Raw genomic sequence first — 24285 nt, forward strand, 5'->3', positions numbered from 1 at the left:
CTAGCTAGCAGCAGCACAAAGACAATTAAGCCAAGAGGGCGCAAGATCGAGTCTCTATTTTAGACTAGATCCCTGACTTGCTTGCCTGCCTTTTTGATAGCTTTTTTGCTGACCTCATGACAGTTACGGTACTTGGATCTTGGAGAGCTCGAGAACTATTCTATATTCGAAGATTGTAGATTTGTCGAATTATTGATAAAAGAGGCAAGTTTAATATTTTCATTTCACGCATTTTTCTTTTCAGGCGGATGCTTTACGGTACCGTACTCACCCACCCGGCCGGTGGCACATCCGATTTTTAGTGCACGTATGCGAGTACGATCCATCATATTTTTGTGATAAATGTATCTGAATTGCACATAAGCTGAGTCGCTATGTGCGACGTATAGCATACTAAAAGCGAGGTCAATGGAAGACCACAGCAAGGCCAGGCACACAGAAAATAATAAGATAGCCCGTTTGAAGTCGTGAACATTTTGAATACATTGTAAAATTTACTAAAAGTAAAAAATGAATTTTGAAATGTGTTTTTCTCAAAATGAGTCAAATTGAACCTACATTAGGCCCCCCTAGCATGCCTAGCCTAGCCTAGGCCTAGTCTGATTTATTTAGATCTAGACTAGTCATTATAGTAGGAAAAAGGGCCAAATCGTGGTTTTGGGAACCACTCGTAGATTTGCGTACGCGCACTTGTGTACAAAGTACGATAATACGCCAGTGGCGGACTGTACCAGCCTGGAAGAAGAAGAAGAAGTGAATGGAGGGGGAAATATAGACCAAAACTAAAAGCTTCAGTCTCTGTATTTTGCCTGTTCCGCTGAACTGCGTTGGCTCACTCACCAATACATAGACTGAAAAGCTTGGAGGCCCGTACGTACCTGTAGACAACGTATTTTAGCAGTAACGTGAGATCTAACAGCGGAAACCCGATTTTCCGATCGTTTTTTTGTACATAAAATGTCATATTATGAAAAAGAAATCACATCCATATTTACGAAAAAATGTTTAAAATTCAGAAATATCGTACCTTAGACCTCAGTTACTGCTAATTCTTTTGAAATGATGATCGAAACATCGTCATCTTCGATCCTTTCGTTGGTCAACGTAAGTTGCCATCTTGGATGATGTCATCATCATTACAGACGTATTTTAGCGATCGCAACAGGTTCGCGTTTAACACATTTCCTATTCTGCCAACACACAAAATGGGCAAAATTCATTGAGCCAGTGTATCAACATTTCAAATCCTTTTTTCATAAAATGTTACGATCTTTTTCTATTATATCTAAACTTCTTATTTCTAGTCAATTTACTCACATTTGCATCGCCAAAATGTTGTTTTTAAGGCCGTTTTCGAGAGCACCACCTGTCCGTCGTCACACGATGGAAGTCGCCATTTTGGAAAATATGACTCCAGAACCGGGTTAATCTTGCAAGTTGACACCCTCTAGGGGCATCAAATAACCATGTGTTATGTATCATTAAAATCGGCAGACTTTCTTCTACAAGTTACTGACGATTTCAGTTCAATATCGGCAATGTTTTTCGTTACAAAAAGGAGTTTTTTGGACACTTACGGTAAATCGTGTTTCTATTTTCTTACTTCAAAGCCGTATAAACAGAAAATTTCCCAGGGAACAGTCAAATATCAGATATAAATTAATTCTTTGAAGTGTATTTGTATCAGAAAATCTAATTTTGATATATAAGAATGTGTCGCATAGCTGCGCAAGAGGCGAATGCAAGCCCATGTTGTGCCGCCTAGAGTGTGATTTTGGTGCCATGGCTGACCGAAAGGAGTGAGTGGGCGTGGTGGCCGTGGGTGTGGTACTTGATGCATGTATGTTATTGTTAACCCATTGAAATTAGTTGTAGGTGATAAGTTGTGCATTTGATTTCTGCATGAATTATGTGTATTGATGATAAATTAATGATAATTTCAACTTAATATTTCAAGAAAAAAAAAAAACAGGCGGGAATTAAAGCACGTTTAATTCCAGTCTCATTTTTTTTTCATGGTGTACAGGCGCAGACCATGCATTGACTGCTGCCTGGTACTGGTATTAAAATGAATAGATACATGACTATATCTATATTCTAATTCTGTTGTTTTGTGTCATCATATAAATAAGCTGTCTCATCAATTCACATGATGTACACAATAATGGGTCCCTGTTTTATTATGTTTACTAGGAGGGAGATTATTTTGTAAATGTGATTTTAAATGTAGTAGAAATTCAGATAATGTCAGAGACTTGCTTTTTAACTTTATATATTCCAATATATTTAATGTTAATATATTCTATAATTCTAAACAGTGGAGTACATTTCTAGCTACTGTTGCAGCTCCAGCTGTCTGATCTCGCATTCTCAGATCTGCAAACAAAAAGAGACATCATGGTAATTATAAAGAATACAGAGTGAACATGGACAAACAGAAAGAAAAAAAAAATTACTTGCAAAACTTAATTTTCTACTTTTGAATGATATAAATCTTACAGATACCGGGAAGTATAGTGGGACATTCATTTTTATTTTCTGATTAAAGTCTGTTGAGGAATGAGACCCCCAAGAGATGATTAATTTTTTTTAACAATGCAAAGCGTTCCATGCATTTCTCTTGTCTTATTCTAATTTTGTTATCTTTCTTCTTGTATACTATATTTTCACAAATAGAAGCTGTTTGAATAAGAAAAATATGAAGGTAACACAGCCATGCTCTACAAGATCACCTCTTGTGTTGCATTTTAGTCAAATTAACTTAGTAACCTACATGAAAAAAAAGTATGGAAGTTTCTTAGATCTACAAGTACCTGTAGATCTGCCACCCAATGGGTACTTGTCTTGGGTGGCAGAAAAGTTCTGCGTATAGCGTCCCTTTAAGAGGCCATATCTTCAGTTATGGTGCTCCAATTGTAATTTGGTCTTCACCATTGAATTTGTCTTGAAAAAACCTTTCAAGTGATGTATAATTTGTCTGTATTTAAAAAAAAAAAAATCATGTAATATAGCTACGTATTTACCAGTCGCTATCTATCGCGATTTGTGCCGCTGCTTTGCGCTTGGACATATTGATGTGCATGCATTCGGAACTTGTCGCTCGCATTGATTGGCCAAGATATCGAAATTTAATCAGAAAGCCTTGATAAAAGCACAACTCGTTGACGGCTGCTGGGCGTTATGGCGTGCGCCTGTAATCCAAGCTATGGGGAAGTTACAATTTGATGCAGAGGTTCGAGCCCTGGTCACGTCTTTCGGATGGTGACGTTAAAGGTCGGTCCCAGACGTAAATAATCATATCTGATTGATACACGTCTGACAAAACTCAAATACACACACACACGCCATATTTTCCTCTCCGGCAGAAAGTCAAAAAATAAGGAATAACCCGGGGAATAACTCATCGGTAACGTATATTTTCGAAATATTATAAAATGTATATAGTATCAATAGAAAGATTAGAGTCTAACGAAAATAGTGGACCTTCGTCCAAGATAATATAATGTCATTTAGAATCTAAAAGAAGTAAAAAATCTGGACAAAACCCGTCCGCCGAATTGTCGGACCAGATTACACATGCAGGCTCGTACTGACACATTACCGTCGGTGAATGGGGATTGTAGTAAAATGTCAGAAATTGTTGAATAAATCCCCAGAAACGACGGTTATTCCTGTCTAGTGGAAATAGGGAACCGTGCGTGTGACTGAATAAAGCGCTGCTGTATGAAGTGAATGGTGGTTCCCTATATCACGATAATGCCGGAAAAAGACTGGCCTAGACTAGTAATATGATAGTGTCTAGTGACTGAGAGTCTGACACTATCATGTGAGAGTGAGACTGTAAACTTTTGTTTTTAACTTAGGTCCGGATGCAACTTAAGGATGGGGGGGCCCGGGGGGTTGGGTGTCCAGACACTCTACATTCTTGAAGCCTTGGGCTTGGCTTCTTTTTTGTCTTTGGACAGTAGAGGCGCACTGCCAATATGGTAACCCAGGGAACTGAAGACGTATGGTCAAATTAACTCTGAATAAATAGTTAAAACAGAAATCAAGCACTTACCATGATTAGGCCCCCTATATGGATGAAGGTCTTATGAGTGGCAGTTTCCTGACATCTGGGCACCAATTAACTGGAACCTCAAAAACGAAAAGTTCTCTCCTACCCCCGTCTCTATCGGCCATTTTTGTTATGAATCGTAACAAAATGGCCGATCGAGACTGGGGTAGAAGGAGAGAACTTTTCGTTTTTTGAGGTTCCAGTTTGTGCCCAGATGTTTGGAAACTGCCACTCGTAGACCTTCATCAATATAATTGTTTCTGCTTGCAAAATGGTGATATTGTGATGCTTGTTGAGAATATCAGATTTCTTCAAAACGGGTGCCAACGGTGACAAAGTTGCCGATCTTTTGCCAATATTTTCATGAATACCGGTACTGAACTCATCCTAAATAAACTTACACAAAAATGGTAATTGTAGGTCGCTTTTCACATTGATGTCAGATTTCAAGGATATTGGCTAGTTTTTTAAAGATAATGAATGGGTGATTTCAAGTTCGGTGTTGGCCTTGGTGTTGGTGTTAGTGTTGAAATTTTGATTGTTTCCCCCAGCTCCAAAACTTATTCAGAGTTTGTAAAACTGATTCAGATCACATTATTGACATCTCAACAACGAGTGAGTGACTTTTTTGGACCATCCTCATTTTATGTTTGGTGTTATGATTGTGTAAAAATTGACCAAACACCAACACCAAAAGGTCAACACTGAACTTGAAATCACCCACTGTCCGCGAAGCAGGACATGCGCAAAGTTTAGACTCACTGCCATACTACCTAATGACAGGCGACCACTAATCCTAGCCATAGTTCTTGGCTCAAATTCTAGGATCCTATTAAAGAAATGGTCCAGGCTAGAGATATTTATATTTATAGTAGAGTAAAGTTCACACAGCAAAATACTGAAAATTTGATAAAAATTGGATAACAAATAACGAGGTTTTTAAATTTCAAAGATTTGCATTATTCCGGTGAAACAGTTCTAGGCATGTCTTTATGAATATTCAATAGATGGGCTGATGATGTAATATTCCCACTTGTTCTTTTGTATTTTATTACCGGTATATGAAATTCGGTTTATTCAAAATTCTTTTTTTCTATGAAGAATTAATACAATTGGATTGACAACTGATTAAAGAGAAATTCCAGTAGTTGCAGTTAACACTGATTTCCTGAGAAAGTCTGAAAAACAAGGCTTAATTGCCAGTATATCATCGAGGATCTAGATCTGGTACAGTTACATTAACTGAACTTCGTGAAATCTTGAAATCTATGCTGAAAAATGTTCACACCGAAAATCCCCAACACAGATAATAAGCGCACGTGGGACAATGTATAATTATTGCTTTATAATAGGGCGTCGGGCCCGACGCCCTACCCGAATCCCGTGCTTATTTGCTGATTTCTCAGCAATTACACAATTTCTTCCAGAATCCTTTGGCACATGCGTTTTATTTATACAAACAGACACTTTAGTGGTCATTTCATTGGATTCTGTATGAACTCATTTTGATATCGTTACCAAAACTAGCATTTACCTTTAATAGCATAGGTTGTTTATTGATCTGAGATTGACCCGAGATGTGCATATAACTGTTTTGTGAAATGAAGCGAAATTTTAAAATGTCATAACTTTCTTATTTTACATCTGATTTTGATGAAATTTTCAGTGTTATGCTTGTTGAATTTTTCTCTTTTTATTCAAATCAAGTTTTTGTTGGGGTGGACTTGTCCTTTAACCCAATCTAGGCCGGGGGGGGGGGCTCGGAGGCCCCTCACATGAAATCGCGCAATATTTTTGCCGTGCGAAATTTTTTGACAACGCCGCTCACTGACTTTTTACTTTTGAGACCAAATTTGCGTCACCCGGGTACATGTGGTTCAGACCGAAAATTGCTCAAAAACGTGATTTCGTGTGCAAAGTCAATGCAAATTGTGTTTTCAACCAAAATTCATAAATGTTTGATTATTTTTAGTTTTGCTGGTCTAAATGTATTTATTTTGCTTTTTATGATCACAGAAGAGTCCCCAACAAATTTCAATGAAAAAAAAATGAAAAACAAAAGGCAAAAAAACAAAGAAATAGATAAGAAATTGCAAAAAACAATAAAATACATAAGAAAATAGTTTGATATCGCAATTTTTTTCATGTACAATTGTTAGGAACACCACAAAGAGTTTCTATACCAAAAATTAGTACATTTAGAGCTTTATTTAGGGAGTTAGAGGAAAAAGTATGATTCCGCATACTAATTACGCATAAATTAGCATAATCACTTAATAACAATTCGCATGAAATAATTTACTATACAATCTTGTAGATTATGCCCCAGGCAACCCGCGTGCCAATTTTAGACGCAAATCGCAATCTTAGAGGGGGCCTGGGAGCCCCCCCCCCCCCCTGGCCGTATGAACTCCCAAAATACCCCGGTCTAGATAGGGTTAAAGTTGCTTTTAACTCATGAACAGCTTTATGAAACACCCACCAGACAATGTATGTTTCCACCCATTTTCTGCACTTAACCTAAGATCATTAGAGTATGGAAAATCACATTATTCAATGTAACTTTACATCAATGTTGAAGCTGTTTACTGCTTTTTACAAACAGGTTATTAAACCTTTGCTGGGTTTTAGTGTTTTGGGATTCAGAAGCTTGTCGGGATGAACTACCTGAACTATGATGGCCCAAATCAACAGTCTCAGCAGCAGCCTCATAGCACAGCTTCCGTTTCTCACCACTCACAACATATGAGCCACACGTTCCCGCAGCACCTACAACTCAGGGATGTAAGTCATCCAGATTTTTCAGGAATTCTGGAATTTTTTTGAGCGCGATGATGCACCACCATACCGCAAGCCCAAATGTAATCACACTCTTTGAAAATTGAAAATAGAAAATCTGCAAACTTGTTATGGTCCAGACAAGTTTTTGGCATAAACAAAATGTCTAGAAACCCTTTTTGATAATATCTCGTCCAGGTTTAACTTAAAAAAATATTGATGCACAAAGGGTTTGAAAAAAACATTTCAAAGTCATTAATGAGTTTCCACTACATATGCAGAGTGACAGCTTTATTTAATTGATTTTCTCTGTTATAAATTTCTCTCTTCATAATGCTTTATAAAATACATATATCAAAATCCTCTATTAGTATGTGCCAGATTGCACAATTTTACCCCTTGGCAACAAATTCCACACTGATGGGGGGGGGGGGGGCTGTTCTCTCCTACCCTTGTTCCACTGGGTCTGAGAGTTGCTTTGCTTCTTCCTACCATTCGTAATTTAAAAAAAAAATGGCTAACCACTTACAATCTGTTTACAACTTCATCCTGTCTTGCAGCAACAAGGTTCTTTCCTGCAATCCCACCACTTGCAAGCAACAACCGCACCTTCTGGCAGTGGCAGTTCTCACCTACAGCAACTGCAGCAGCTTCAAGGAGGGCAGCCGTTACCTTTGTTGAACCATGGGAGTCTGCCTAGTTTTGCGCATGTCCTTGGAGGAGAAGGTGGAACCGAAGGGAGTCTGCTGCAGCAGGGTGTTCCGTCGATGTCACATCGAGTTCAGGTGGTAAGAGGCCCTCCGCAGGGTGTGGACAACCTATTCTCAGCAGTGATACAAGACGGTGAGCACATGATAAGTAGGTTTTCTAGTTGACCTTATGATGTCATGATATGAGAGCGCCCTTCCCCTGGGTGCGTCGTGGTCTAGTGGTTCTGACTCTCACCGCTGAAACAGAGGGTCGTGGGCTCGAATCGTAGACATGGCATGTTCTCCTTCAGCAAGAAATTTATCCACATTGTGCTGCACTTGACCCAGGTGAGGTGAATGGGTACCTGGCAGGAGTAAATTTCCTTGCATGCACTGAGCGCCGGTGATATGCGTTAAAACATAGTTGTCAAAGATGCGCCAGCTACTGATCGTCTATGCAGACAAGCAGCAAGGCAATGGCTTCAATGGTGGCGCAATAACATAGTAGGGAGAGGGGGGTGCAGGAGAGTAATTATATCATATTGAATTGCTCAGATGTAGCTAAAGATTTATGTAGTCTAGGGGGTTTTCACTAAGATTAAAGTGTGCGGTATACGTGTATAACGCATCACCGCATTGGTCAGATCATGCATACTACGCTCATCTTTCAATCAAATTATGTGTTACGTGTGCACGTCGGTGTTGAAGCATGACTCTAAATCACTGGTCATTCTTTGTGGAACACCCACCAGATTCAGATTGTACGTTGATGGAGGGAAGCTTTCTTTCCTAGAGCTAACATAGGAGAAATGACTCCCAACTCCCTTACCCAGTGCAAGCCTCCTGAGTTGAGCCGATCGAGGGATTGGCACTGTGTTCGGGATTTGGAGAGCCAGTTCCTTGACACTAGCTTCGTGAAAAATAGCTTTACCTATCAACATCATATCTGGACTTAACCAAACATTGCTGTAGAGATTACATTCCAGTTTAGTAACAACTTTAAAAAGCCTGCATGCTGTTAATTCTAATCAAGCGCAAGGTCAATTTTATTTAGTGCACATTTCTATGTTACAGCACCAATGGGAAATCAAACGGGGGGGGGGGGGCATTGAGGCAAATCGATCCAAGGCTGTGCACTTGGTATTGGATTAATTCAAGCCTTGTTGAGACTCCCTTGGAATTGAGTTCTAATGAAATTATTACCATGTACCTGTCATTGCATCAACAGATATCGACGCTTCATCCCGTCGGCCTGAACCTCCCGCTCCACAACCTCAAGAACAACTCTTGTCAACCACAATGACCACTCAAGCCACTGCTACCCCAACTCGATCAACCACACTTAGCCGACCCCCGTTGGCTGAGAAGGTGGCTACAACGGTAAACGTCGGAGGAAACAATCAGAAGTCTACTAGTCACAAGGTTGACAAGACTGGAAAGGTATCAAGACTCTGATTTATGCATAGCATTTGGCATCAGTAGACCTAATTTGAGGGAGACTGTGACAAAAATAGATAGACATGTACATATATCTCAGCATCATTTGAAAATTAGATATATACAAGTATATCTGTCACAGCACAAATTGTGAATGAAATACCAAGTCGTTTCATTTCAGGAAAAACCTTATATGTGTACAATAATTTGCATTGACAGGACCTATCAAGGCTGAGACCTGAAGGATAGTCGTATTGACTCCTCCCTTTATAAACCTTTGTCTGCAAACCACCCAATTTCAAATTGGGTTAATTTGCATAAGACATGGTTTCAAAGAAATTTATTTTTAAGTTGAAATTTAAATTTCCTCTGTAGATGTAAAATGCACCAAATTATCAAAGTGTAATTATTTTATGCTGGTAAGATATATTGCCATCTGTTTAATTTTTTTCTAGATTATAGTGATATTTTATTTGCCATTTAGGATTTCTCTGAAAATTTATAAATTGACATTGGAACTATTTGAAACTTACTTTCCTTTTGATGCTGATTTAGTTCATCAGGGGCAGATCCAGGATTTTCCAAAAGAGAGGGCATTTGTACAGAAAAAAAATTGACAAGCAAAAAAAAACTTTCCACTGCAAAATGGAAGTCTTTTTTCCCAGGACAAATTTGTTTTTGTTTTTTTAAGAAAAATGTCCTCATTTCTGTGCGCATGACTTTTATTATCCTAGAAAGTATTGATGTGTACAGACCTGCCAACCAGTATGTTTTTGGCGTATTTATTACGTTATTGCAACCAAAACACGTCAGTATATTTTCTTAAGAAAGAAGATTTTGTAAAAAAAAAATAATTCTTGGTTTTTTTTTACAAAATCGTGATTTATTGTGAAAAATCATCTGTATATGTCTGTATTTCATAAAACTTACAAAAATATGGTTATTAGATCAATATAATTTCAGGTAACTGATTTTTTTTCAATCATTTTGTTAAAACCATGGTGAGATATACACGTTTCAATGTTTTTTTTTTATCTGCAAGAGCAGTGCGCACTTTAGCTTGCATGCAACTTGAGCCCCGCAATGAGCACGTGCGCCACATTATATTATGATATACACTTTTTTTGGAAAAAAGGATATATATATATATATTTTTTTTTTTTTTTTTCACAAAATCATAAGTTATTGAGAAAAATCATCTCTATACATGTATGCCTTTACTTCATAAAACTTACACAAATATGGTTTTTAGATCATTTCAGGTAACTGGGTTTTTTTTTCAATCATTTTGTTAAAACCAGGATGAGATATACACATGTTTCAATGTTTTTTTTTCATCTGCAAGAGCAGTGCACATTTTAGCTTGCATGCAGCTTGAGCACCGCAATGAGCATGTGCGCCACATTATATTATGATATACACTTTTTTTGGAAAAAAAGGATATATATATATATATTTTTATTTTTTTTTCACAAAATCATAAGTTATTGAGAAAAATCATCTCTATACATGTATGTCTTTACTTCATAAAACTTACACAAATATGGTTTTTAGATCAGTATAATTTCAGGTAATTGGGTTTTTTTTCAATCATTTTGTTAAAACTAGGATGAGATATACACATGTTTCAATGTTTTTTTTTCATCTGCAAGAGCAGTGCACATTTTAGCTTGCATGCAGCTTGAGCACCGCAATGAGCATGTGCGCCACATTATATTATGATATACACTTTTTGGGGAAAAAAAGATATATATATATTTTTCTTTTCACAAAATCATGATTTATTGAGAAAAATCATCTCCATATGTCTCTGCTTCATTAAACTTACACAAATATGGTTTTTAGATCAGTATAATTTCAGGTAACTGGGTTTTTTTTCAATCATTTTGTTAAAACCAGGATGAGCTATACACATGTTTCAATGTGTTTTTTTTTCATTTGCAAGAGCAGTGCTTATTTTAGCTTGCATGCAGCTTGAGTGCCGCGATGAGTGCGTGCGCCATGCATTTTATTATTAAATACACTTTTTTGGGGAAACATACATTTTTTTTTAATCACAGAATAAAATTTTTCATTCCTTAGGTTGGCAGGACTGGTCTGTGTATGAATAAGAAATTAAGGTTTTCTTTTGAAAGTTTTACTTAACCTTGATTTCTTTGTCTTCCACCTGTATCTGAATCTATTTCAGAAGCACGTGTTGCACGCAAACCTTCCTCAAGGGTTCAGATACCAGTTCAAAGACAAGGAAGGTCAGGTCATCAAAGGAGTTGTGGTTGACCGATTCATCCAGAGATCTCAGTGGCTTGGTCCTTTTAAGGGGTCACTGCTGGACGAGGAGGACGGTCAAGACATAGGCTCAACTTGGGAGGTACGTGAATGCAGGAATAAATGGGTGGTTTCTGGTGCAGTGTTGACCTTTTGTTGTTGGTGTTAGGTCGGTTTTTACATGATCATCCTTCAAAGTCACTCACTAAGTCTTGAGCTGCCAATTTTGTGATCTGGGTCCCATAACACAAAGGTTAGCGATTAATCATACGATTGATTTTATATTGTAGTCAATGGTATCTATCGTAGAAAACTGTTCTACGATCATTGCTAAGTTTTGTGTGACGGGACACTGGATCATTAGTATAAACTCGGAGTAGGTTTTGGACCTATCACAATTTGAATTGTGCTTCCGACATCAACACCGGACTTGAAGTCACCTAGTGAGATTATGAATGGGATGTTTTAACATACTGTATTGCTATCCTTTAGGTCAGATAGGAATCACCTGAGATTTTGAAGTGAACCTGGCGCTAAATTGCTGTGATAATGATGACTATAGTCTCAGTCACAAGCATCCTGTGGTATGTCTAAAGGCCACCGCACACCTTACGGCTGTTCGCGATCCGATTTTGGAACAAATCGCATTTCGCTCATTTCCTGAAAATGTGAAGGAAACAGATAATTTTATTTGGGGTTAAAATTAATTGAAAGAATACTAATAAAACCATTTTGAAAGATTGCAAGCCTTTATTTTAGGGTAAAGGCCAAATTAGTTTCAAATCGTAGCCAATCGTACGACTGCTATTACGTCATTACGACTAGATGTTAAATTTGCTTTTATTCTATTAAAGAAGGGTGATAGCATAGTCACAGATTTGAATATAGGTATTTGTACGATGATTTAGAACATTACGCAAGTAGATATTTCAAGTCTCAATATTAGCATCAAATCTATTACATTTGATTCTGAAATTAGGTAGCAAACTGATCGTAAGGTTTGCGGTCGCCTTAAGTTAAAGTATCGTGGAGCGTTGTGGCCCAGTGGATAAGTCTTCTGACTTTGAAACAGAGGGTCGTGGGTTCGAATCCCAGCCATGGCGTAATTTCCTTCAGCAAGAAATTTATCCACATTGTGCTGCACTCGACCCAGGTGAGGTGAATGGGTACCCGGTAGGATTAATTCCTTGAATGCATGAGCGCTGAAAGGCAGCTCGAGCTAAAGCCGGGGTAATAATAACAACGCGCCTCGGAATAGAATATTTCTAGATAGATGGCGCTATATAAATGCCTATTATTATTATTGTCTATGGAGGATAAATAATCACTCTTTTTATATTGTGAAGCATCTTATGATGCTTTCGAAAGGAAATTTTCAGTATGTACATGTAGGGCACCACAGCTCAGATTTTTGTGACCACCTCCATAAAATTTCTCAATCCCTGTAAGGGTAATTCAATACTCGTAGACATTTTTACTCAGATCGGTAATGCAAGATATTTGCAGTATCTGAAAACTATTAAAGGTTCATGATTTAACACTCAAGACATTTTATGGTCATAAGAAAATGATGGGCATTTCCACAGGTTGGTCCAAATCATGTAACGTGAGTAACCGACACATTCCAAAGATTTACCAGGAGCATAATAGAATTTCCCAAGTTTTGTTTTTATACAAAGGATAGTCAGACTATGTACTTTGTTGTGATAAGGAGATGTTTAGTTCCTATCAATAATAATGGAGTTACAACTCCAAGTATGAGTCAAGGTGTCTCCAAATGTAATGTGAGTAACCGTGGAATAGCCCTGATGATGAAATGATGTCGTCAGACATTGTAGATACCTGTATACACTGAAAGTTCATCAATCAGTGGCCAGGATTCCCAGCCCATCGGGGTAAATTATTTTACTTTTTTCCAGTCGGGGAAAAAATCAGGGATTTTGATGAAAAATGCCTCAAATGAGGGAAAAATCAGGGAATTTTGATCAGTTCAGAAGTCGTAACCATGGTAGTCAGTAAGACTATGTTATATTTTGTTGCATATCACAACAACATCCATTGAATGACTGGTTATGGTGGTACTACTAGTTTTACATTATTCACTGCAACAGCTTAGAAAACATGCGAAACTTGGAATTGGGTTTGAATAATTATCAGTGAATTCTAAAATTCATCACAGAAAATTCAGGGAATTTTGTTTTCTTGAACAGCTGGGAACCCTGGTAGCTCAAACGCCTCAAAGATTTAATTCTTTGTTTTTGTCCCTGTTGGATGGCCATATTTGAACAAAATCAAATATATTAAGAGCAAATAGAAAACATAAATACAAACCAATGAATAAATTATATAAGTGCAAATAGGAAACAGATAAGTTCATCTTTAAACAAGGCAGGTTAGTAAATGTGGGCTTAACCCTATCGTAACTGGGCTATTTCAGAGCAATATATACTGTGGGATAGAATGCTCCTGTTTGGTGAACATATCAATTTTTACATTTCCAACAAAAATCTTTCAAAAAAATTGCGAAAAAAATAATTAATTGAAGCCGGGGTAATAGTATGCAGCGCTTACAAACATTTGTATTAAGCGCTATATAAATGTTGCATATTATTATTATTATTAATTTGTCATGTATTTCTTTGTATTTTTTTCAAATTTGGTCTCAAAAGATGCGCAATACTTGAAAGTAAAAAGTCAGCAAGCGGCGTGGACAAAAAAATTGCGCGTTGGCATAGGGGTGAAATTTGTCAAGGGGGGTTTAAATTCACCCCCTCCCCAGTTTAATAAGGATTAATCAAGGATTACAGTTGAGGTTTTCTTCTTTAGAGCTCACAATGGCTTCGACTTTATCATTGCAGATTGCAGCTGACTACATGAAAAATCTTAATGACACTTTTAAATGATACGTTTCCTTTGTATCAAACATCATTTCCACATGTACACCCTTTTTATGATTTTCCAGCTATGCTTTCAAGGAAACGTGTTGTTCTACCTTGACGGCAGTAACATCACCCATAACAACTGGTTATACCACATCAGTCCAGCAAGGACCACAGCTGAGCAGAACCTAGAGGCCTTCCAGCATTACGGAGATATCTACTACCGAGCGATAGACAACATCCAACCCGGTACGGAACTCAAGGTCTTCTATTCAAATGAGTACAGGGAGAAGATAGGATGTAAAGTAAAACTGGACGATCTGGGGTTCAATGAAGGTGAGTCACGTCCGTTTTTTTAACGACGAGGGATTTCATCTCATCTTTGCCCACTCCCTTAATAATAATAATAATAATAGGCATTTATATAGCGCCATCTATCTAGAAATATTCTATTCCGAGGCGCGTTGTTATTATTATTATTACCCGGCTTTAGCTCGAGCTGCCTCTCAGCGCTCATGCATTCAAGGAATAAATCCTGCCGGGTACCCATTCACCTCACCTGGGTCGAGTGCAGCACAATGTGGATAAATTTCTTGCTGAAGGAAATTACGCAATGGCTGGGATTCGAACCCACGACCCTCTGTTTCAAAGTCAGAAGACTTATCCACTGGGCCACAATGCTCCACATATATATGATGTTTGTCTGTAAAAACAATTTGTATTGAAATTGTATGCAATTGTTTGTCTTGTTTGTCTGTACAGAATTTCAAATATTTCAGTTGATGAGGCCCTTGGAGAAAAATTTTCTGCCAAAGGCTATTGTACAGATAGCCCTCCTTGCCCCCCATTGATGTTTGGTGCAAAACATTTTCGCAGTGCGAAGAGTTTTCATCATTTTGAGCAGTATGTATGTCGCATGAGAAATGTGATTTTGCATACAATTTCAATACAAATTGTTTTTACAGACAAACATATATATATATGTATGAAGATCCTTGCTGTTTTTCTGTTCTATTTATTTCTTTCTTTCTCTCTCTTATTTATCTCTCTCCTGACCTTCCTTTTCAGCATTTTCAGGGTAAGGCCACTTATCTATCGATCACCATTCTATATATAACACCACACAATAATCAAGTCAAGTTTAAGTTATATTTCTTTCCACTGAAAGGCACAAACAAATACATTCATTCATGTACAGTATCAATGAGCTTGAAATCAGTAAGAATAAACTCATGAACAATGTGCTGAGAATATCAGATATACAGTATGGAAAAGAGGTGGTCTGTATAAAATGCAATGCTTGTTGAGCACCGATCACCTTTGTAACAACAATAAAATGCAAAAGAACTGAGTATTAAGAATATCAATAATCTGCATGAAAAACAAATGCAGATAAGAAAAGGCTAGATAAAAGATTAAAGATATTTACATAAATACAGAAGGGGCATAAAAAAGTAGATTAAGATGGGGGATGCAAGGAGTGCTAATCCAGTTTTCTACAATTGAGTTAAAAACACAGATTTATCACTAAGACCTTTTAATTTATTAAAAATATATATTGCTAACAGGATCAAAATGGAAAATAGAGAAATAAGTAGTTGCAACACTTGGTGTCAGGAGTTGAATAGGCCTAGAGCCTTTCCAGCGACACCACAAATCAAAAGACAAATCTATATCAAAAGGGCACAACAAATTGGCAAGGCTAATGAATGGGGTCTCAGGGCTAGTCAATAGAGCGTCCTAGGCCATGACACTCTATGGCCTTGGAATAGTCCAGCCCTGCTCTCTGTATCTATCTCCCTCATACTATCGTCTTTTCTCTACAAGCCCTCCACCATGTGCTTTCATTCAACATTATCTTCTTACTTTGTTTTTTTTTGTTTTTTTTTACTCAGAGGCTGACTGTTTCAAGTGTTACATGTGTGAGGAATCGTACCATGGATCCAAGGTCATGCTCCGCCACGTCAAGTTCAGTCACATGAAGGACAACCAGACACCGAATGTGAGTAGCAATCTCAAGGATAGGATGACCAAGAAGGCCAGATTGATGGAGTCGCTGAAACAGCCTTTACCCGAACAAAGGCACCAGGAAGCTCAAGAAACTGGTCGTAAGGTTCCGCCCAGTGATCAGGAGGACGACTTTGTCTGTGCCACCTGTGGCAAGCGGTTTCAAACAGATGGTCGTCTGAAGGAACACGAGCGCTTCCACGAAAGCACCTGTGAGTTTGAGTGTGACGTGTGCCACGATGTCTTCAATACGTCGCTTACGCTGCTGAGGCACAAGAAGATCCACGATGAAGTCCGGATGAAGTGTACGCTGTGTCCCAAGGAGTACAGCAGTCGTGGTAACCTTTCCCGCCACATGCATGTTACACATGGGTTTGAACGGAGGAAAGGAAACCTAGTGTGCATGGGCTGTCAAAATTATTTTGACTTGGAAGATAATATTTTACATCATCTTCAGAAATGTAAGAAGCTTCAGGAAATGAGAGAGAAAATTCGAGCAATGGCAGGAGAAGATGATGTAAGTGATGAATCTGACAGAGCTGATGATGGTTCATTTCTGAAGAAGACAATTGGTTCAGAATCGGAGGTCATCGGGAACTTGGCTAAATTATCAAAAAGTGATCAGAAATCTGGCTACATTGTACCAGAGATCAGGTGTTCCTTATGTGGCAAGAACTACACTTCACGTTCTCGCCTTCACCGACATCTGAATGACGTACATGGCTTTGAGTTCGCGTCAGGGAAATTCCTGTGCATGGGTTGTTCGAAGGAGCTAAATCCGAAAGGCAAAATAGCTCTACATGTGGCAAATTGTGAAGGACTGGCTGAGTTTTTGAAGAAAAGAAGGAAGGAGAGGAAGAAACACAGACCAAATGTTGGAATCACTGATGATGAGGATGATGAAAGTGATAGCGATGATAGTGAAGAACAAACAAAAGAAGGAGAGGGTGATGAAGGGAAGAAGATTGATATGCTTGGAGTTCGCTTAAATCAATACGCTAACAAACCCTTTAAGTGTACCCATTGTAGCCAGAGATATGCCAGCAAAGAGAGATTAAAACGCCACAAGCGCAACAAACATCCAAACGTCTCTGTGTTCCCATGTGACCATTGCGACAAGGTCTTCCCTTATAAGAACCGGCTAATGAAACACCTTCACTCGCACAACAAGGAGAAACGCTACAAGTGCCACCAGTGTCCTCGCAGCTTCGCATCGCAAAGCGCCGCTCAGAACCATCAAGAGGAACACACCGACGCAAGGCCGCATAGATGCGAACCCTGCATGAGGGCCTTCCGGACTCGAAAATCCCTGCTCAGCCACAACAGAAGGTTACACGCTGACCGCAAGATGCGCTTTTCTTGCTCGTTTTGTGATAAGAAGTTTCCAGAGAGGACCGACCTGCGCATACACGAGCGCCGCCACAAGGGTATAAGACCGCACGTTTGTTTGGTTTGCGGGAAGGGGTTCTCATCTAAGTACTCTATGACAGTACATGTCAGGATCCACACTGGTGAAAAGCCTTTCAAATGTGAATTCTGCGACAAAGCTTTCGCCTTGAATCACCACCTAGAGCAGCATCTTAGGTCCCACACAAATGTTGGTCAGTTGCAGATAACTGGATCCACTCAGCCTTGAAAGTTTCACCTGTTCATTCGGTTAACAGTAGACCTTCACCTACAATTACCTTTCACGAGTTCAATGATTGCCAAAGTCAAAGCATTCTTAGTAGAGATTTCTGTATTTCCAAGCTATGTTAGATTTTTTTTTTCAATTGTCTCCTGCCAGCAAATTTAGTTCCACAAGATCAACTTTCTATCTTAACCCTATCTAGGCCGGGGGTAGGGGGGTCTCCCAGGCCCCCCCCCCTCAAAAAATCGCGCGATTCTTTCACCGTGCATATTTATTTTACCACACTGCTCGCTGACTTTTTACTTTCAAGTCTTGCACAACATTTGAGATCAAGTTTGCATCACCTGGGTACATGGTCCCAAAATTACGCAATGTTATTTAACCCTTTGAACCCTAAATCATTAGGGGCAGTGATGACCCATACCCTGAATTATTTGCACGTATCGACCACTTTCACAAACTCCAATGATTCGAGACCCAACGGCATCTTCCCCACGCTAGTACCAGGACCAGGCCGGCTGAAGTTGTTTACATTCTTGAAGACCTAGTCTACCAACAGAAATATCAACTTTAGTGTTTGTTTTGGGCTCAAAATCACTGTGTTACTACAGTCAGATCTATCAATTGCTTCCTAATAGTAAGCACGTGACTTGCCACGTATTACCGCACATACCACACGAGCAACCGCAGAAAAGTGGCATATTTGGGCCATTTTTTATGCTAAATCCTTCCGAAATCAATACCAGTCTAGACTAAAGTTATGAACTAAATATGCCTACACTTACATGTACTAAACATCATTTGTAAAAGATCACCTGACATTTAGAACCCATGTTCTTGAAGTCACATGGCTTTAGACCGGTATTCCGGCCTATCGGGTATATGCGCGTTCACTGGTAGGCTGGTATTCCGGCCTATCGGGTTCAAAGGGTGAAGTGCATGTCAGACCCAAAATTGCTCAAAGACGTGATTTCGTGTGCAAAGTCAATGTAAATTGTGTTCTCAACCAAAAATCATAAATGTATGATTATTTTTAGTTTTGATGGTCTAAGTGTATGTATTTCATGCTGTTTGTGATCTTAGAAGAGTCCCCAACAAATTTCATTGAAAAAACAAAAGAAAAGGGTAAAAAAAACACAGAAATACATAACAAATTACAAAAAACAATATAATACATAAGAAATTGATCTGATATCACAATTTTTTCATGTAAACTTGCTAAGAACACCACAAAGAGTTTCTATGCCAAAAAATAGAACATTTGGAGCTTGATTTAGGGAGTTAGAGGAAGAAGTATTATTTTGCATACTAATTATACATAAATTCAGAGCTGCCAAGTAGTACTGATTTTCTGTATTTAGTACTGAAAATAGAGAAGAATACCGATGGTTTCATGCAAAATACTGATTTCTTAAGTTTCAGTTTATGTGTTGTCCTATGGTATTCCTGTGAAAATACTAATTTCCTCACCAAAATACTGATTTTCAGCCTTGAAAATACTGAAATGTTCTTGTTCAGGTTGGCAGCTCTGTAAATTAGCATAATTACTTGATCACAATTTGCATGAAATAAATTTCTATTTTTATATTTGTAGATTGTATCCCAGACAACTCACGTGCTGATTTTTGGCGCGATCGCCCGGTAGACGGCTGAGATCTCAAGGGGGGACTTGGGAGGCCCCTCCCCCCACCTGGCCATATGAACTCCCAAAATACCCCGGCCTATATAGGGTTAAAACATTAAAGCTTTGATAGACTTTCAACTACTATGATATTAAACATTCCATCATGAACAGGATTATTAGCCATTTAAATGATTTCATTAAAATATTTTTTAAGGATGTTTGTATGTTGATCAGAGTTTGCACCATTTTATTTGTAAGATTTTTTATAAAATGCTCTGTGGTTTCTATTCAGAAATATTTATATATATTTTTTTATGAACTAGCAGCCCAGGTTATAATTATCAACAAAAAAAAGAAAGATGGAAGTTTTTGCATGGTTGCAATTTGTAATCGTGCATTTTCAATTGCTTAAGTTATCCATAAAGGGTGTGTGGGATCTTGACTAAACCTTGTCCCATTTAGACATATTTGTGTAATGTTCTGTATTAACATCTACATGTATAAAGTATTAATAGAAAGCTGAGAACAATTTGAAAAATGTTTCAAAATATGTTTCATTCCAAGGTATGACATAATATGCTGGAAGCAGCAAAATGTAGTGAGAATTTTCTTCACTTATGAATTACAAATCTTGCTGTTGCTATGTCACGATGTGTATGTTTATGTATGAAATGATGTTGGCAAGCCTTTTTAGCAGTTGTGGAGCTCCAACTGCAAAGCGGCTTAATTTTGTAGCTTATGATTTATACATTTGCCCCTTACTGTTGTATAATATTGCCTAAATGGACAACATACTCAAATATGAGGACTGTTTTTGAAATACGATTTTTTTGTAATACATATAGTGATGTAAATGTAATGCCATATGGCCTGCTGATGCTTGTTATTCAATTGCATTGTGGGTATTGATGAGAGGATGAAGTTGAATATGGTAATTATGGGAAAAGGAAGGAAGGATATGTTCATGTGGGTCTATGAAGCTTTAGTAATATTGTGCCAATGTAAAATAAGAAATACAGAATTTGTTTTATGTTATCTAACCAAGAGGACATTAAAGAGAAAATTGTCGTGGGGGGGGGGGGTATAGGCAGTAAGGAGGGGGAGGTGATTAATGTGAGTAGGGGCAGTGAATTTTTAAAAACCGGATAAGAGGATGTATATGTGGTTATGGGTGAAGATGTGTGAGAGAGGGAAAGAAATAAGTAATTGGGGGAGTGCACGGAGGAAAGGGCAATGTAAATGATTACATGTAAGAAAAGGAAGAATGTCTCAAAAGGGGGAATAAAAAAAAAAACAAAGAAATGTTTCATAACACTTGTATTGTCTTTAATTAACCATCTGTGAACCATCCTTGAGTATCATTCAAAATTCTAATCTTACAAACTTGTAGTGGCCGTTTGATTTTGATTTTTTGACCACCAGAATCTGTGAAAATGTAAATATTAATATTAAAATCAAATATATCTAGCGCCCCCTATTCGTGATGATTTTTTTTCCCTTCTACTCTCAGCTCATCTTTTAGGGATTGGATATAAAGGAGCAACAGACAACGATTATATCCTGAAGATTTCATCCCAGTCCTTGCTTTAAAATAGGTTTTATATCAAATTGGAAAACAAAAGACATTTTACTTAAAACACATTTCCATTCCTTTATCTCCATATCATAGCCGGGGGAGGGGGCGTATCGAGGCAGTTGCTCCCCCATTTTTTTTTTCTTTCTTTTTTGGTTGTCAAATTTCTCGGGACCCAAATGACCTTAATTTTGTAGTGAAACCTTTTTTTTTTTTTTTACTTGTCAAATTTATTTCAGCACCCCCAGCGATAAAAAAATAATCGTTCACAGAGGCTTGTTAGATAGGTCAGTAAATGTGAGATAGTGTAATGTTCTATTTTTAAAGAAAGAATGATTGAAAACAAGACTAATGGCGTTGTGGCGTGCGCCTGTAATCCAAGCTACGTGGGGAAGTTACAAATTGATGCAGAAGTTCGAGGTTCGAACCCTGGTCACGTCTTTCGGATGGTGACGTTAAATGTCGGTCCCAGACGTAAATAATCATATCTGATTGAAACACGTCCGACAAAAATCAATTACACACACACATGCGGAGGACGCGGGCGGGAAATTATGAACTGGGGAAAACGGAGAAAGAATGAGAAGGGGTTTGTGATGGACGAGTAGATGATGTAAGTAATAATGTTTGATTGAAGGAAGAAGGGAAGAACTGGAAAGTAGGAAAGCAATCATTTTGAGTGTGAAGGAAAGCGATGATGTGTTTTAAAAGATGAAGGGCACCGGCCGGCAAAGAGTGCATAGGCCTATGCAGAGGGAACCCCAGCAAAAAAATGCACTACTCCATCATTAATGGTCTCATCAATCTGGGCCCGGTCTTACACAGAGTTACGAATCAATCGTAACTCTATATGGAAAGCCACCAGTGCCACAATTTTTTGTACAGGAAATTTGCAAAATAAGGAGCACCAAACTGTCAAGAAATCAATGGATATATGGATATACATTCATATGTAGAGAACATTTTTGAGCAAACATGCATTATGTTGACTTTGCTGGCTTTCCATAGTTGCGATTGATCGGATCAATCGCAACTCTTTGTAAGACGGGCCCCTGGTGGGTGTTTCATAAAGCTGTTCGTAAACTTACGAACGACTTGGCGCACGACTGGAACATGTTCTTAGGTCATAACTCAATGACATAAATATCCCGGGTGAATATCACATAGCACAATTAAGAAAGTATCTCCAGTCGTGCGTAGCGGCAGCGTAAAGTCATTCGTATCTTTACGAACAGCTTTATGAAACACCAACCTGGGGAGCGTTTCATCAATATTTTCATCCGACAAATTGTCAGATCTGACATCTTTTCATGATTTTGATTGGCTGAGAGGCACTATTCCTATGGTAACTGTTGGATAAAATGGGACTTGTCGGATAAAACGTCCGACAAGTCATGAAACCCCCCCCCCCCCTGGTTTTCCATCTGAAGTGAATAATAGTCTGCTTCTCAAGATCCATCTCTCTTCTTTAATTCTTCATAGATAAAATTCATGACTACCGCTCCAACTTTATCTTCAATCTCTAACTCGCTGGACTTGTTCCAGTGGATTTTAGGAATCTCACAAAAAGTGGAGGGATCACCTATAAGAGAGAGAGAGAGAGCGAAGTGTTGAATGTAGACAGCAACCCTACGATGTTCGGCGAGCCCATGCAGAAATACAAACTTTATTGAATTAATGTAAGAGTTCATCACATGACGTCATAATTAAATACCTAAAACATGGCAGAATCTTAACACACAATGTTGGGCAACATACTGTCCACTGTTTTGGGTAATGCATGTTGGTAAAAAATATTCTGGGCAATTATTATCCAATTGAGCAAATTTATTACCCAATTATTAGTTTTGATGACCCGAATTTGACAGATTTTAACCAATAGTTGTGTGGACAGTATGTTGCCCAGTGGTGGTTAGAAATTGGGCCCTTTTTGGCCCAACCTTTTTAATAAGAGTGCACTTTCAATATGTTCATTTTCAGGTGAGGTTCACAAACGTTTGAACACCACTGTGTGTGTGTATAAAGTAAGGGAAAGAATTTTCAAGTGGGTATGCTGGTTTGTCAAGAAAAAAATTTACACCCCCAAAAAAGGGGTGAATGGTTACTCCCGAACCCGGGGGGGGGGCACTTCCATTGACGAGTGGATACCGTGCGCGACCATGGGGTCTCGAAAAGCACCCTAAACACGTATTTTCCATATTCTGACAATGCACCCCTTGACAAGTATTGGCGTGTGAAACCCTACCCTTAACAAGTATTGGAAACAAAATGACACTCTTGGCAAGTATTCCCTGAATTAAAACCCTAAGCAAGTACGGGCTCCCGAATAAAGGTGAATTTTGTCAAACCCCTCCCAAAAAGGATTGTCCTTTATGTTAATTTGGTGAACGAAACATAACACATTATAGAAGAAAAATATGAAAAAAACACGATGAAAACTTTTGGGCAAAGCATACTTCTACAATGATAAATGAAAGAGGTTTGTAAAAGTGAAAAAAATATTAATATAGACCTAATATACGTAAATAATACACGCACACACACACAAACAAGAGTCATGGATTTAGATAACAGCCTAAGAGCATAGAAGTTTGTTTGACATAAATTATGGCTGACAGCCCCTCATCCTTATTTGTAATCTGCTTTAAAATCCCGTTTAAAATGCATGGGTTTGAAGAAAAAAAGGAGATCGAGAGAGCTTCATTAAATCCGGAAGGATACGAGGATGAAAAGAAACTACGCATAAATACGCATGAATAAAAGATAGCAGTCGATAAGAGAGACCTCACCCGAGTAAGAGACCTTTTTTGAGAAAAACTAAAAGGGAAAATAAAAAAGTCGGTTGTCTGACTGCCAAGCACCATCTTCTTTGAAGAAAGAGCGTGCTTTGCGGAAGTTCAAATTTGACCGAAAATTGACCGTTACCCCTTTCTTTTTCTTTTTTTCTTTTATTTTTTTAACCCAACGAAGTGCATTTCTGTGGTGATTATATCAAACACACAATTTCTGTATCAAGACTACTCTAATCAACTCTTCTTCAGTATCGTACAGGCCATCGTCCGCTGTGGGTTACTTTCGTTATTCCGCAGGTTCGTTATTCCGAAGGTTTGTTAATCCGAAAACAAAATAAGGTTCGTTAGTCCGAAGGTTCTTTGGTCTGATAGAGATTCGTAATTCCAAAGGTTAGTCCGAAAACGAAATAAGTTTTTTTTTTAAGCCGAAGGTTCGTTAGTCCAAAAATGAAATCAATTTATTTTTGTAGCGGAAAAGGTGTTGTATGTAGCAGGAGCCGCGGAACGGCTTTCAAAGTGGGGGGGGGGGGGGGCTGACCATGCAAAAAAATCAC

General features: G+C 38.3%; 1 protein-coding gene across 1 annotated transcript; it reads left to right on the forward strand.

The window, feature by feature from the left end:
- The first annotated feature begins 48 nt into the window (after positions 1 to 48).
- On the forward strand, positions 49 to 18689 carry LOC121420027 (PR domain zinc finger protein 5-like). The gene is made up of 7 exons (XM_041614549.1): positions 49 to 204; positions 6663 to 6841; positions 7396 to 7678; positions 8753 to 8964; positions 11150 to 11329; positions 14189 to 14441; positions 16001 to 18689. Exons 2-7 carry the CDS (start codon positions 6716 to 6718, stop codon positions 17746 to 17748), a joined length of 2802 nt encoding a protein of 933 aa, XP_041470483.1. The 5' UTR covers positions 49 to 204; positions 6663 to 6715; the 3' UTR covers positions 17749 to 18689.
- Positions 18690 to 24285: the final 5596 nt, after the last annotated feature.

Source organism: Lytechinus variegatus, chromosome 8 (genome assembly GCF_018143015.1).
Source record: "Lytechinus variegatus isolate NC3 chromosome 8, Lvar_3.0, whole genome shotgun sequence".
NCBI lineage: Eukaryota > Metazoa > Echinodermata > Echinoidea > Temnopleuroida > Toxopneustidae > Lytechinus > Lytechinus variegatus.

Excerpts from the sequence above, each read along its gene's own strand:
- LOC121420027 (XM_041614549.1), top strand. The coding sequence starts at position 6,716 with ATGAACTACCTGAACTATGATGGCCCAAATCAACAGTCTCAGCAGCAG. Across the intron at positions 6,842-7,395 it reads AGCACCTACAACTCAGGGAT|CAACAAGGTTCTTTCCTGCA; the intron begins GTAAGTCATCCA and ends CCTGTCTTGCAG. Across the intron at positions 14,442-16,000 it reads CGATCTGGGGTTCAATGAAG|AGGCTGACTGTTTCAAGTGT; the intron begins GTGAGTCACGTC and ends TTTTTTACTCAG.